This window comes from Mauremys reevesii, linkage group 9 (assembly GCF_016161935.1).
Source record: "Mauremys reevesii isolate NIE-2019 linkage group 9, ASM1616193v1, whole genome shotgun sequence".
Lineage (NCBI taxonomy): Eukaryota > Metazoa > Chordata > Testudines > Geoemydidae > Mauremys > Mauremys reevesii.
In genome coordinates, this window is record NC_052631.1 from 6,922,420 (window position 1) to 6,936,836 (window position 14,417).

The 14,417-nt window shown below is 46.9% G+C and overlaps 1 protein-coding gene across 1 annotated transcript; it reads right to left on the bottom strand.

Annotated features, from left to right (window-relative positions):
• Positions 1-323: 323 nt before the first annotated feature.
• On the bottom strand, positions 324-14,075 carry LOC120371544 (cytochrome P450 2J6-like). Its single transcript, XM_039487382.1, has 9 exons — positions 13,735-14,075; positions 12,050-12,212; positions 10,444-10,593; positions 8,401-8,561; positions 8,028-8,204; positions 6,070-6,211; positions 2,733-2,920; positions 1,232-1,373; positions 324-535 (listed from the first exon to the last, which is right to left on the bottom strand). The coding sequence occupies exons 1-9, from the start codon at positions 13,903-13,905 to the stop codon at positions 357-359; spliced, it is 1,473 nt and encodes a 490-aa protein (XP_039343316.1). The 5' UTR covers positions 13,906-14,075; the 3' UTR covers positions 324-356.
• Positions 14,076-14,417: the final 342 nt, after the last annotated feature.

Below are 14,417 nucleotides of genomic sequence, written 5' to 3' on the forward strand. Positions count from 1 at the left end.
TTCCTCTTTTCGCCTCCTCTCTCTCTGCTGCTGCCGCAACTCCAGCTTCAGTGCAACACATCTAACACATCCCTGGTTCACCCAACTAAAGCCTGACTCTGTAATTCCTTGTTTTACATTTTCTCTCTCTGCAATGTATTAAGGAGAAAGCCTGGGCACAGACCAATAATGAAGTGGCAATGTCTTGCACTTTAATTTCCCAAGGTCTAACAGATCGAGAAATTGACTCCACTGGCCTGAGCTGACACCGTCTCAAAGCTGGGAGTAGAAAGAGGGGAAGAGGTACAAGGCGGAAATTCACAAAGGCACGCGTGCCTGCCTAATGGCTCCTCCCGCGCTTGGCGGGGTGCTGCAGCCTAGCGAGGAACAGCACAGATCTTATAGGGATGAGGCTGCAATATACCCCCCAGCATGGACTTGGTGTTGATTTCCTTCACTCCCTCCGGCAGCCTGAATGAGAACGCCCGCAGCAGGTTGGTGAAGAAGATGAAGAGCTCAGTCCTTGCCAGCTGCTCCCCCAAACACACACGGTGCCCTGCAAGAACAAAGGGACAGTGATTGAGTTGGGGGCGGAGGTTTCATTTGGAAATATGAATTACAGTTGGATTGAATGTATTCTAAGCCCTGTGTATCCAATCTGGTCAAAGCTCAAAGCTGGCAAAATCCTACTTCTCATTGGTGGAAGAAAATTACCATCTGTTTAAAGTGAAGTCATTAGTACTTAAGAAGTTATCAAGATTTGAGGATAGGTCTGTGCGGCACAATATATTCTGTCCTCTGAAACTGAAACAGCTGTTGAGTAACCATGTAGGAACAGGAGATAAGGTCATTTTCCACATGCTTGTTGTTGTACCGTTGAGGATCATATTTATTGCCTTCTGATTTCTAAATGCAATAGAATTATACTAATTAGTATTAATGATTGGGAGATCCAATGCATAATAGTTATTTTTGCAAATTAGTAACTGAACAATTAAAATCCATCACAAAATATACCTTCCTTTGTTCTGACAATTCTCATTTTAGTATTAATAACATAAAAACGGCCATATTAGGTCATATCAATGGTCCATCCAGCTCTGTAATTCAGTCTTTGCTGAGAAATGGGGTGAGACTGCTAGTTTGTGTGTAAATTACAAGGTCAGAAGGTCAACAAGGTTCCACTGCTAATCCATTAATTCACCCCTCACAATCGAACCCGCTAAGAAGCTTTTCCCGTCAGTGTTCTTACCTGCTGAGAATGCTAAGAAAGCTTCTTTGTTCACAAAATTTCCATCCTGATCCAGGAAGTGATTTGGGTTGAACTGTCGAGGTGTCTCCCAGTGTTCTGGGTCGAGCAAGACAGAGGTTAAGTTTGGGAGAATAATGGTGCCCTGCAAGGGAAAATTTGACTCAGTTCGGTGTCTTTCCGTCAGAGAGGTGGGTAAGGACAGACAGTTTTCATTTATTACCTTGCATGGAAGGTCACCTACAGCAAACCCTACATGCTCAGGAATAAATTCAGAGTGCGCTGGACAGTTGTGACGAAATGGGAATGTTCTTAATGTTTTCTCTGAGTGCTGTGTGGGTGCCTCAGTTTCCCCTAAGCATTTCTCGAGTGTCTAGGGGTGTGTGATTGTTGCAGAGTCCTAAGGGGCCAGTGTGATGCTGTCTGCACAGAGAATGGCTGATACTCTGTCTTCTGGCAACTGATGGCCTGGGCCCCTCCTCTGTGTCAGCTGAAGGTGTTGGAGAACAAAGAGATCAGGTGACCTCTTGGCCCCGGGGAAAGAGACAAAGGGAGAGGAGGGGCTGGAAAGTTTTCAGTTTGGAACTAGCTGGGAAAATGGAGGGGAGCCCAGATGGGGCTCTGGCCTCCCAGGGGCCCCCCAAGATGGATCTGACTGAGGGGATCCTGTTGTCTGTACCTGCAAGACCTGTCTCAGACTGTGTCCCTGTCTTTTACTGGCTGGCTGAGAGTCCTGGTGAATCTCAGGAAGCCAGGGGTGCAAGGCCTTGTTCCCCCCAAGCTCCATGACAACAATACATTTCTATTGGTCCTTCTGCATCTGATGGCAGCGGTCACGTTGCTAGAAACACCAGCAACAAAGAGCCCAGTGCAAAAGTCTTATACCCAGAATCCTCCCTGCTTTAATATTGACTCCTCAATGGAAGCAAAAAGGGGAATGTTTAGCATTTTTAAACAATTGCTTTAAATTGACAAAGTTCTATTTTTCTGATGTTAAAACGGCAGGACACTGACAAGAGTTCAGTGGACTGATAACAGAATTTGAAAAACGAGGCCATTCAGTGTGAGATTTAAAAATGGAGACGAGATACAAGGTCCCAGCCTTCTTTCTGGCCAAGAAACACACCAGGTAGGATGTAGGAGGGGGAACTGAAGGGGGCTTGAAGTCACCTTTGAGCTTCCCCTGTTCTTGGCTCTGCCCAGAGTGTACTGTTGCCAAGGCCCCTAAGGGACATACTGGCACCTGAGAAGAGCCAGAGCACAGCAGGCTTCAAGAGGGGTGGCCCCGAGCTCTTTGCTGATTCTGTAATGTTTGAGGAATTCCCCTAGAATTGGGGATATTTCCCAGTGGCCTCATCCATCAGCTGTATTATTTAGGTGTTGGAAGAAAGTGAAGGAGCTGCAGAGCAAAAGAGACTCAGGTCCACTGGGTACGTGTTGGATTCCTGGTACATTGGCCCTCAGATGGAAGGAGGGGCTATGAAGATAGAGACTGGCTCTGTACCTTCTCAACGGGAAAGCCCTGCAGCACTGTGTCTTTTACACATTCTCTGGGAATTCCCACTGCAACGATGCTGCTGTGGCGCTGGATCTCATGAATCACGGCATTGGTGTAGGGCAGGTTCTTCCGATCCTCGTAGCAGATTAATTGGGAGGGACCCAGCACAGCATCCAGCTCCTTCTGGACTCTCTCTGAAGGGAAACATTAAGGACACACATCTTGGACTGTGCGCGTGTGTGTATCCTGGATAGGGTGGCCAGACAGCAAGCGTGAAAAATCGGGACACTTTTTTTTTCCAGGGTGGGGGATGGGTACAGTTGCCTATATAAGACAAAGCCCCTGATATTGGGACAGTCCCAATAATATCAGGTAGGGTGACCAGATGTCCCAATCTTATGGGGACAGTCCTGATTTGGGAGGCTTTTTCTTATCTAGGCACCTATTACTCCCCACCCCGGTCCCGATTTTTCACACTTGCTGTCTGGTCACCCTAATATCAGGACATCTGGTCACCCTAATCCTGGAGCCTTTTCTTTTCCCCGCTGGAATCTGATTTGAATCTCTCCTTTATTGCGGGGTTAACATCAGTGAGAGGGTAAAGCCCTGCCAGCAGGACAAGCGTAGCAAGTAACTGCTGCATCTCAGTACCTGGGAGAGATCATCAGCACATTCCACAGAGACCCAGACAACAGACGGCTGAAACTCAGTGTCCTGACCAAATTCCGCCCTGGTGAGGAGCTTTTCCCTTTCTTCTCTCGGATAGGAAGACTGATGATGGGGGCAGCACCCCTAGTAACCACTCATGGCCATGAGTGCACTGTGCAGCAGACTGGACTAGATGACCGTGAGGTCCATTCCAGTCCCATTCTGTGGTGTCTGCTTCGGAGGCAGCCAGGAACCAGGCTGCTCCCTAGGGAAAGCTTTCTCTAGCTTCGTTTCACAGGTTAGACTCCTGTTTCTATGCCGTGCCCAGGACCTGTCCAATACAGTTTATTTCAGGTCCTGAGAGAACAACAGAGTTTTATCTGAGGTGGGATCAGCTGGCAGGGCCGGCTTTAGGAAGTGCAGGGCCCAATTTGAACAGTTTTGATGGGTCCCTGGCAGGGATGACTAAAAAAAAAAAACCACATGTAAAAAAACACGTGGGGCTTGTATTCACAGGGCAGTGCTCCGAGTCTTCAGCGGCGGGTCCTTCACTCGTTCCAGGTCTTCGGCAGCACTGAAGGACCCGCCACCGAAGTGCCGCTGAAGACCCAGAGTGCCGTCAGGTGAGTAAAAATTTAAAAGGCGCCTCTAGCCAGGGAAGGGATTCTCACTGGGCGCGGGGCCCTCCTAGGCGCGGGGCCCGATTCGGGGGAATTGGTAGAATAAAGCTGGCCCTGTCAGCTGGGAGTGCAGCTTAGCAGAACAGGAGTTCAAAGTGTGTAGAGCAATCAAGACGTTATCTTAGCTGGAAACAGGAGCCCTCTAGTGCTAGCAGAGTGCAGTGAGTGACATTCACTGATGTCAGCAAGTAAAGAAGCATCCTTGTGAGATGAAAGCGATAGCTGGGAAAGCAGTAGCTGGGATTTAGAATGGCAGACAGAGGATTCAAGGCCCCCCTTTTGGCCAATGCATCCGTAAGATGTTCCTGTTTATAAATGAAAGAGGAGAGGGCTTCACAGCATCGCCCCTTGGCTTGAGCAGATAGCCAGTGTGCAGGGCTTTGCTGGTCCTTTCCATTAGGAGGAGAACTCAATTATGCAAATACGGCATTTCTTGGGTGCAATCCTGTGGCTTTGCAAAGCACGTACACCAAGTCCTGTTTCCCTGAACACTGTAGGATCAAACCAAAGGCAGTTACCCTTGCTCATCATTTCCAAGCTTGCCTTCTCTGCCAGCACTTTGCATCCCCTCCAGGCCGTGCTTTCACCACTGCTCTCCGATTTCTCCTGGCTTTCTTCCCTGCTTTCTGCTTCCGACAAATGCCCACAGCCACAAGCCAATCAATGCACCAACCTCCACATTTTCAATCAGTTCCCAGGAATCCCCTCTTATTCTCCCAAAATTAATTCTTGCTCCGTCCTGCCATGTGACCAGTGCTTTGGGCAGTGACTTGTCTGGTTTCCACTATCTGACTCCATAAAGGAGCTTAATGTGCTTCTTTCAGTTAGCCAAAAGGAAGGACAGCTGGCGCACCCAGCAGCCTCAGCAAGGTCTGTGATTGCCCATAGATCAAAGCTACCCTGGCTGGCTGGAGCTCCCTCCAGCATAACCGTGTGTATGAAATGCAGTTGGTTTTCCATCCTGGAGGCAGAGATGACCTGTGCCTGCCAATAGTGGGGGGGGTGGAAAGAGTGAGGGCAGCCGGCCTCAGCAGGGTTAGTTACTGAGCATGCTCAGTACAAGCCAAGCAGCGAATCTGACAGAGCGGGCATGTGACCCCGCATCCCCCCACCCACGCGTCGCCTCTGCCTAGAAGTGAAGATGGAAGAGACTGAGCCACACTAATTGAGAGAGACACTCGGGAAGCACCATCTGCATGTGCTGTAGGGGACGACAGCATTTAGTGAATTGAAAGTCCTGCATTTGCGCAATCACAAAGACAACTTTACCAGCTAGCAAGTCTGAAAGCACTTCCCTGGCAGGGGCACGTTCCTCACTGAGGACTATGACTACAATAGCATGTTCCTCTAAAGGACGCCTCCACGCCAGCATTACCCTGTTCCTGGCAGTACTAACACAGGACTTGTGGCCCAGAAGGACACCTGAGAGTTAGAGACTGTGTTGCAAGGCATGCTGGGAAGGAGGCAGCATATATAGGTACCTCCCTTCTTCATAACAGAGAGAGGGTGCAATGATTACTGACTGTCTCGTTAAAGGACCTCGAGAGAACCTGTGTATAGAGTCAGATGACTGGAGAAGGAACCCAAGGAGGGAAAAAATGTTTAGATACTTGTGACTCAGGGAACCGCTGGGAAGAAGAAACCTTGAGTGTGTGAAGTTTGTTTGGGTGCGTTGGGACGTTATGATTTATTTGGACGTCTGAGTTTATCTGAATCAAGCAACAGTATCTTGCGGAAAGGTGATAACGCTTGGCTTGAGAACCAGACACAAACTATGGAAAAACCCCATATCTCCAAGACGCAAGGGGCAGTGACCGGGGGTCAGAAATTGAAGACGCCTGACTCAAAGCTCATTCCAGGCATCTGCTTTTATATCAGGGACCCATCTTGGAGCTGCAGCCACCAACTGCCAGTTTTAGACTTACAATCACCTAACAAAACTGTGCAGAAGTGGTTACTTTCTACATATTGCACGATCTTATCTATGGTGCATGTACCTTCCTCAACCCCCTCACCTTGGATGTCTGGGTAAGCCACCATATTCAGCACTGCCCAGCGCATGGTGGTAGCTGTGGTTTCTGTGCCTGCGAAGAAAAGTTCAAAAATAGTCTGGACCAGGTTGTCTTCATCAAAGGTCGAATGAGGGTCAGCTTTGCTCTGCAGGTGACAAACAGAGGTTTGAGGTTAGGGTGCTAAGGGAGGACAATCTGGGTAATAACGAGTGTCACTCTGTACTGTTTTAATGCCCAGCAATGTGCAGTATATATAACTTTACAAAACAAAAAAAGTCTGCATTTTTAAAAGAACACTGGGAAACAGGAATGAGGATTCCATCCCTCCATGCTCCTTCATCGTTTCCGCATACAGTGTCCTGACACTCAAGCTTTGCTTCCGGTTCAGGATTGGACCCAGTGTCAGTGCAATATTCAGAGGACCTGTTAAGAACAAAGTGGGTGGGAAGCTAGAGCACCAGCAGCTGAAGTCTCCCTCCCAACTGGACCAAATACAGCATGAAGAGCTTTGAAATCTGACAGCATGGCTGTAGCAAGAGGTGAAGAAAAGTTCCTTTGCTTCCACCATACAAGTTGCAAAATCCTGCTCATCTGAACTGTTCTGTGTGATAGACAGTCCTGGGTGGTTTCGTTGGGTCATTTGCATCTGTTGGCAGAATCTCATAGTGCCAGGATTTGTCTAGTTATTTTGCAGTTAACATTGTTCAAATTCGGAACTTGTTAGTGCTCAACAAGATAAATGCAGCATCTCCTCTACTTGACTTTAATTCAGGGACGCTCATGAAGTTCGTGAAGTGCTGGGGGATATTTGTGCTCTGACCAGCGAGTTGAACCTATGACTTTCTTGGGTGGTAAAAGGGAGGGAGGAGGAAGTGGGGGCATGGTTGGACGTGATTGTCAGTGCTTCCCAGAGGGAGACATTCTATTTGAGGCCTGACACACTGATCAATTAGAAAATGGTCCCAAGTTGGGAAAGGTAGTGAGGCCTCCTGGGTGCTGAGGTAATAATAAAAAAGTAGATCTGGCCAAAAAAAAAATGTTTTTCCAGATAGTAATTTTGCCGACAATTGCATCTTTTTGGGCACCAAAACTACTTGTGAATTCAGGTCGAATTTGGTGAATAGTTTCAGCCAAAAAAGGAAAAAAAAAAAAAGACAAGAAAATGAAAGTTGGTCTAAATATTTTGACTTTTTGTTTTGAAAACTAGTTACATTAATTTTAAAGGGTTCAAAACATCCCAAAACTAAATGGAAAACTGAAAAATAAACCCATTTTGTGTTGAATAAAATGTTTCATTCAACCCCCAAATAATTTTTCTTTCAGGTTTCCATTTCTTTTTCAGCCTGAATGGATTTTTTTCTCCAGAGTTTTTGGTTTGGCCCCTGAACCAAACAGTATCAATTATTCGCTCACTTCAGTAGAGTATCAGAGGGGGAGCCGTGTTAGTCTGGATCTGTAAAAGCAGCAAAGAGTCCTGTGGCACCTTATAGACTAACAGACGTATTGGAGCATGAGCTTTTGTGGGTGAATACCCACTTCGTCAGACTCCAGGGTTTAAATTACACTTACTGGACAGTAATTGCTCTTTTCCATCTTTTAAAATCTCCTTACCACCTCTGTTTGCCTTTTTGCCATTACTTTGATGTCACCCTAATCTCCATGGCAACTTGTTTTGGTCATCATTTCTAAATCGACATTCATATAATATGAGGGTCTTGGAAATTAAAAAAAAAAAAATTTCTTCACAGATTGTCTATAAAATCAAAGAACTTGATCCTACTCTCATTGAAGTCAATGACAAAACACCCCATGACTTCTGTGTGAGGAGATTAGAACCGTAAAACACATGAAGCATTTCAGAGGGTTCTTTTCCATCTTATCCTGGGGAAGTTTATGTTTATACCAGAGGACAGCAGTGAAGCCCCCAAAGCACGGTAGTCATATACAGCACAGACGCTTACTTTGTCTATCTGAGCCAGGTAGAAATCAATGAAATCTTGTGGTTCGTCTGGTGACCCACGCTCTTGGTGGCTTCTGACCTCCTTCCTTGCAAAAGACCGGAGAAACTCATGGCAACAGAATACCTTCTGGTGAGTGCCTGGGAGACGATCCATGAGCCAGGGGAAAATATCATACAGCTGTGAGAGAGGCAAACGTGAGATGTGCTCTCCCGCCAACAAAATAAACCCACCCCCAACGAGAAGCAGTAGCTTTATCGGTGGAAGAAAGCCACTGTCCATACTGGCACTTTTTGTAGGTAAAACTTTTGTCATTTGGGGGCAATCCTTGCTTTGGATACAGATAAAATAACGAGAAGTGCTGGTATGTACTCACCAGCTCGCTGATGCTGTTCCCTTGTTTGGTCAAATAATCATTGTTTTCAATCAGCTGGTGGAAATCTTTGTCCTCAATGGAAAAGCGATGTCCAAACACCACCGCCGCAATCACGTTTGAGACTGAATGGACGATGGGGAAAGAAGGATCCAGGGGATCTCCTGCAAAAATAGTGATCAGAATTCACATTAACGTTCCCAACACTGCTCCTCCCTCCCGCTACTGAGAGATGAATCCTGAACAGGCCACTGAAGAGGGAGAGTGAGGGCAGCAGCGCGTTCTCATTTTGAATGGTTTTGATTCTGTGGTACTGGGGGTGGGAGGGCATCAAGCACTCTCAATGGACTCATTGCCCAAAACTGATTTGATATAAGCAGGTTCCTAACTCCATATTTAGACACCAAACTAACTGTTGCCTGATTTTCAAAGACTGCCCCGAGCTGTCTGCCTCTAAACCCAGACCAGTCGGTGGTAATGATGCCTGATAGAAAAGGTTTGGCCAACTTTTGCTAGAAAAGTGCTCAGGTTTGGGGGACCTCCTGGACCACCTGCTGTGTTTGAATGCTGCTTTTTTTGTTTTCATCTGTTGTAAATCTAGTAAGGAGCCTGTGGCCATGCCCAGTCATAGTCCGCCCTCACTGCAGTTATCCAGGTGTTGATCACTTCTAGGATGGATTACTGAAATGCACTCTTCATGGTATTGATCCATTACTAGATGGGAATGGTAGGATTGTCAATAATAATGCAGAAAAGGCAGAAGTATTCAGCTAATATTTCTGTTCTATGTTTAGGGAAAAAACAGAAGATCTAGTCATACATGATAATGAAACACTTTCCATTCCAACAGTAACTCAGGAGGATGTTAAGTAGCAGCTATGAAAGTCAGACATTTTTAAGTCAGAAGGTCTTGATAATCTGCTTCTAAGGGCAGGTCTACACTAAGGGCGGGGGTCGAACTAGGGTACGCAAGTTCAGCTACGTGAATAGCGTAGCTGAACTCGAAGTACCCTAGTTCGAACTACTTACCCGTCCAGACGCCGCAGGATCGAAGTCCGCGGCTCCAAGGTCGACTCCACCGCCGCCTTTTGCAGTGGTGGAGTACCGGAGTCGACCGGAGCGCGCGGGGAGTTCGAACTGTCGCGTCTAGATTAGACGCGATAGTTCGAACTCCAAGAAGTCGAACTCACCGCGTCGACCCGGCAGGTAAGTGTAGACTAGCCCTAAGACTTCTAAAAGAGCTGTCTGAAGAGCTCGCTGGACCATTAATGTTGATTTTCAACCACACTTGGAACACTCGGGAAGTTCCAAAAGCCTGGGAGAATGCTAATGTTGTACCAATATGTTAAAAGGCAGGCAATTATATGTCTGGTACTCTGACATTGAACCCATAGATGTCAGGCAAGAAAAGGGAGCAGCTAATACAGGACCTGATTACTAAAGAATTAAAGGAGACTAATATAATTAATGTCAATCAACACAGGTTTATGGAAAACAGATCCTGTCAAATTAACTTGATATCTTTTTCTGATGAGATCACAAGTGTAGTTTGATAAAGGAATTAGTGCTGACGTGGTATTGCCTGACAGTTTGGTTAAAAAATAGGAACGATACAAAATGAACACAGCACACATTAAACAGATATAAAACTGGCTAACTGATAGGTCTCAAAATGTAACAGTAAATGGGGAATAATCATTGAGCGTGTATTTTTCTAGTGGGGTACAACAGGGATTGGTTCTTGGCCCTACGTTATTTAACTGCTTACTGTATTTTTCACTCCATGCATCTGATGAAGTGGGTTTTAGCCCGCAGAAGCTTATGCCCAAATAAATGTGTTAGTCTCTAAGGTGCCACAAGGACTCCTCGTTGTTTTTGCTGATACTGACTAACCGGGCTACCCTTAACACTTGTGATCACGTAAAGCACTGGTGTTAACTCCGCCCATATCTAGCCATCTGGGGCCTGGAATTCTCTCCTCTTGCTGGCATGACAGAGACATGCTTCTGGAAGTGAAAAGACCCAGCTATGCTGGCCGTGCTGTACCTCTCTCATTCATAAAGTACTCCAGCAGCTGACGAGCCTCCTCTTGGATTCGGTGCTCCAGGCCTTTCTTGCCCAGTCCCAGGTTCCGCAGGGTCATCAGTCCGAAGCGTCTCTGCTGCTTCCAGGTGTGACCACTTGTGAAAATAATACCTGAGGCCATTGAGAATTGTTGTTTATATTAAGTAAAATCCTTCACATAGTAACAGTTAAATCTAAACTAAATTTTCTAACAGGAGAAGTAAATGCAGAAGAACGTGACTCCTAGCTGATCTCCTTTATCCGGCCACAGATGTGGCATGGATTGTGACAACTTCAGAAAAGTCCTTGATGTCGAGGGTTTTGTTGCTCTTATAAGAGAAATAGAAAGCGGGGCTTCAAAAACTCAGGATGCAGTTTTCCTAAATCATTTGTGATCCAAAAACATGTAATTCTACAGCTGGGAATCCACACCAGGGATTCTAGAGAAGAGGGGAATTCCGTGGGGTGAGATTTGCTGCAGTGCAAGGCATTAATAAAAGGGCAAGGATGGTTGTGTTTGAATGACAGTGCAGGGATCTGACCTGAAGCCCAGCAGGTGAGAAGATCCTGCCCAGGTTAAAAAGCAGGGGCGGCTCTAGGATTTGCGGCGCCCCAAGCAGGGCAGCCCGCCGCGGGGGGCGCTCTGGCGGTCGCCGGTCCCGCGGCTCCGGTGAACCTCCCGCAGGCATGCCTGCGGATGCTCCACCGGAGCCGCGGGACCAGCGGACCCTCCGCAGTCATGCCTGCGGCAGGTCCACCGGAGCCGCCTGCCACCGTCCCGCGGGACGCGGCTCAAGCACGCGCTTGGCACGCTGGGGTCTGGAGCTGGCCCTGTTAAAAAGCCACCACATTAGATGACTATCACAAAACTAGTACTGTGTAAAGTAGGGGTGGCCAACCTGTGGCTCCGGAGCCGCATGCGGCTCTTCATAGGTTAATATGCAGCTCCTTGCATAGGCACCGACTCCGGGGCTGGAGCCATAGATGCTAACTTTCCAGTGAGCTGGGGAGTGCTCACTGCTCAACCCCCTTCTCTGCCCCAGGCCCTGTGCCCACTCCACCCCTTCCCCCAACCCTGCCATGCCCCCGTTCTTCCCCCCTCCCCACCAGAGCCTCCTGCACACCGCGTAACAGCTGATCGCAGCGGGCGGGAGGCACTGATTGGTGGGGCTGCTGGTGGGCAGGAGGCGCTGCAGGTTGGAGTGGGGGGGAGCTGATGGGGGGCTGCTTACATATTAGTGCGTCCCTTTGGCAATGTACATTGGTAAATTCTGGCTCCTTCTCAGGCTCAGGTTGGTCACCCCGGGTGTAAAGCATATATACAATGGGAGTAATGCCAGCTGATGTTCACATTCCTGGCTGATGCTTCAAACAAATTTCTTAGTCAGGATTTTGCTCCTCTGCTCTATTCAGTGGTTGTTTGCCTTATTGATTAGTATCAGAAAAGTCACTCGTGTAGTGATTTTAACCATTTGCAGCAGTATTCTGCTGCAAATGGAGATGATTATGGAAGCAATGAGCAGCCGCACTTAAAGGATCATGTGAACTTATTTTTTTCTGTATAGTTTATAAGGAAAGAAAATGTTACCCTTTCCTCCGGCCATTTTCTGAAAAGAAGGGGTTTCTGGCCGGCCAGAGATGTCTTCAGAGTGGACAGTCAGGCCGTCCTTCACAGCTGTGAATCCATTCAGTATGATGACAGGAATATGTCCAATCCACAAGGTGAAGATGTTCCCGTAAATCTGTGCCAACTAGAGACACCGTCAGTGCTAGAAAACCACAAGCCAAAAGAACTGTACACAATGAAACAACCGCCCAGCTTACTTCAGGACGCTCTCCTGGGGGGTGGGAGGGTGCTGTAGAAACATTTGTAGTGAAACCCCAAACCATGGTGAAAGATGAGCTAACGTCAGAACAGCATCATAGCTGACTATGAGATAAGACAATACGCTCTCATCCAACAGGATGTCTCAGCAGCTGTGTCCTGGGGATGCTGTTTAAATGTCTTGTACGGAATGGGATAGAGTTACCTACAGGTGAATTTCACCTCATGATTGGACAGACGTCCCCAGGAATAGAACGGCTTGTGCCTTCCAGTTAAGGGGACAATTCTGTGGTGTCTCTTCTAATACCCTGTAAACATTGCATCTAGAACACTCTGAATGAAGGTGGTAACTGACATTCCTGGGAGACTTAGTATTGTCCCTTGGAGTCACAGTTTATCAGGGTTAGTTATATGCGATAATGGAGGGCAATCTCATGCATCTCAGTCTTCCTAAGTGCCCCTTGCAGTGACCGACCTCTGAACTCATTGAAGTGTCTCATTTTCTCCTATAGAGCTACTTGCAACTTACAGACAGCCCAGTGCACAGAAACATCCCCATTAATCTATTTCCCCATTGCGCACCATTAGAATCCTAGAAGATTAGGGTTGGAAGAGACCTCAGGAGGTCATCTAGTCATTCCTCTCACCTGTCCCTGTTTTCTGAATCCTTTAAAGCAACCAGATTTCTCAGCATGTTATAAAGGGACATTCACTCCAGAACTTGTATAAAGGGCAAATTTCTGCCTAAGGCAGCTGGTCATTTGTCAATGGTGTTTGAAAAAGATCTTTCTGTCTCGCAATGGGGCTATTCCTTCTGCCTGATGAAATTGTGTCCCCCAGGTTCTTATCATAGAAGTGAATGTGATGCCACCTACTGAGCATTAAGGCTTCAGTGAAGAATTGAGCTGGAAGGGCCGATGGGCTGGGAAGGAGCATAGCCATCCCACAAACAAATACCTGGATACAAGCAAAGGTAGCAAGAAATACTGAAGGAAACCAGGCGACAGCTGAATAGATTTAGGCTGAACTTTTCTAAGGAGGTGCCTCAATAAATCCATATTTAACACCTGCAGATCCCATTGACTTCAGTGGGACTTGAGGGAGCTCAGCACCTCAGAATATCATCTCACGTTATGTAGGGAGTTACATAAAAATTTAGGAGCCCACTCATGACCTATCAGGGTTTGAACCCCACCCCCTTTAAACAAGTCAATTCATTTTGCTGAGTCAGGAATACTTCATTCTCATTCAATCTTCTGCTCAGCAAATGCCACTAAATTCACACTTTCATCGCTAACAGGTAATGGGATTTGTGGCCATCATTTACTTCCCCATGCACAAGCCAGATGAAATGTTATTTAGCACACAGACGTGCTTTATTCTACAGCTGCTGCATTTTGCTAATTTTATCATTTACTTGGATATATTTGGACACACATTCACAATACCTTAATGAAAATCTCGTGCTGGCGTTTTAAATCCATCTGCCATATGGTGCCGATGAGGGGGAGGGGAGTCGGTCCAGGAGGAAGCCGGCTACATGCCCACTTCAGTTTCAGAAATTGCACAACAAAGAGAGAGATGAGCAGGGCTACTAAAAACTCGCTGATCACCAACATCGCCCTGCTGCTCTGTCTGTCTGTCCACTGTGTGGTCAGGTCTGAACTCTCCCTGTCTTTTTTGAGGTTCTAGATCTCCCTAAATAGGCTTTAATCCCCTTCTATTTACCTCTCTCCTTCTCCCTGTGATTCCCTGCTTTTATACCTATCATCAAAGTGGCGAATTGCAAGACTCATGTGTATTTAATAAGACCTTTGTACTGGAGAATAAGCCAATCTTTCTGCTAGCTAAACCTTGCCCACCAGACTTTAACCTCTAAAGCTCCCAGTGAGACGGCCTGCCTTCCTCTGCATAAATGTTACATTTAAAGGTAAAACCCAGTTTGAATGTTAATTATCTAATTGGACGAAGGGCTGGGAGAAAGCCCTTGGGAAGGTTTTCACACAAATGGAGAACTCTCGCAGAAAGGAAAGGTTACTTACCTTGTACAGTAACTTGAGTTCTTCAAGATGTGTCCCCCTATGGGTTCTCCACGTCAGGATAGCCGCATGCCCACGCCCTCTTGATCTGA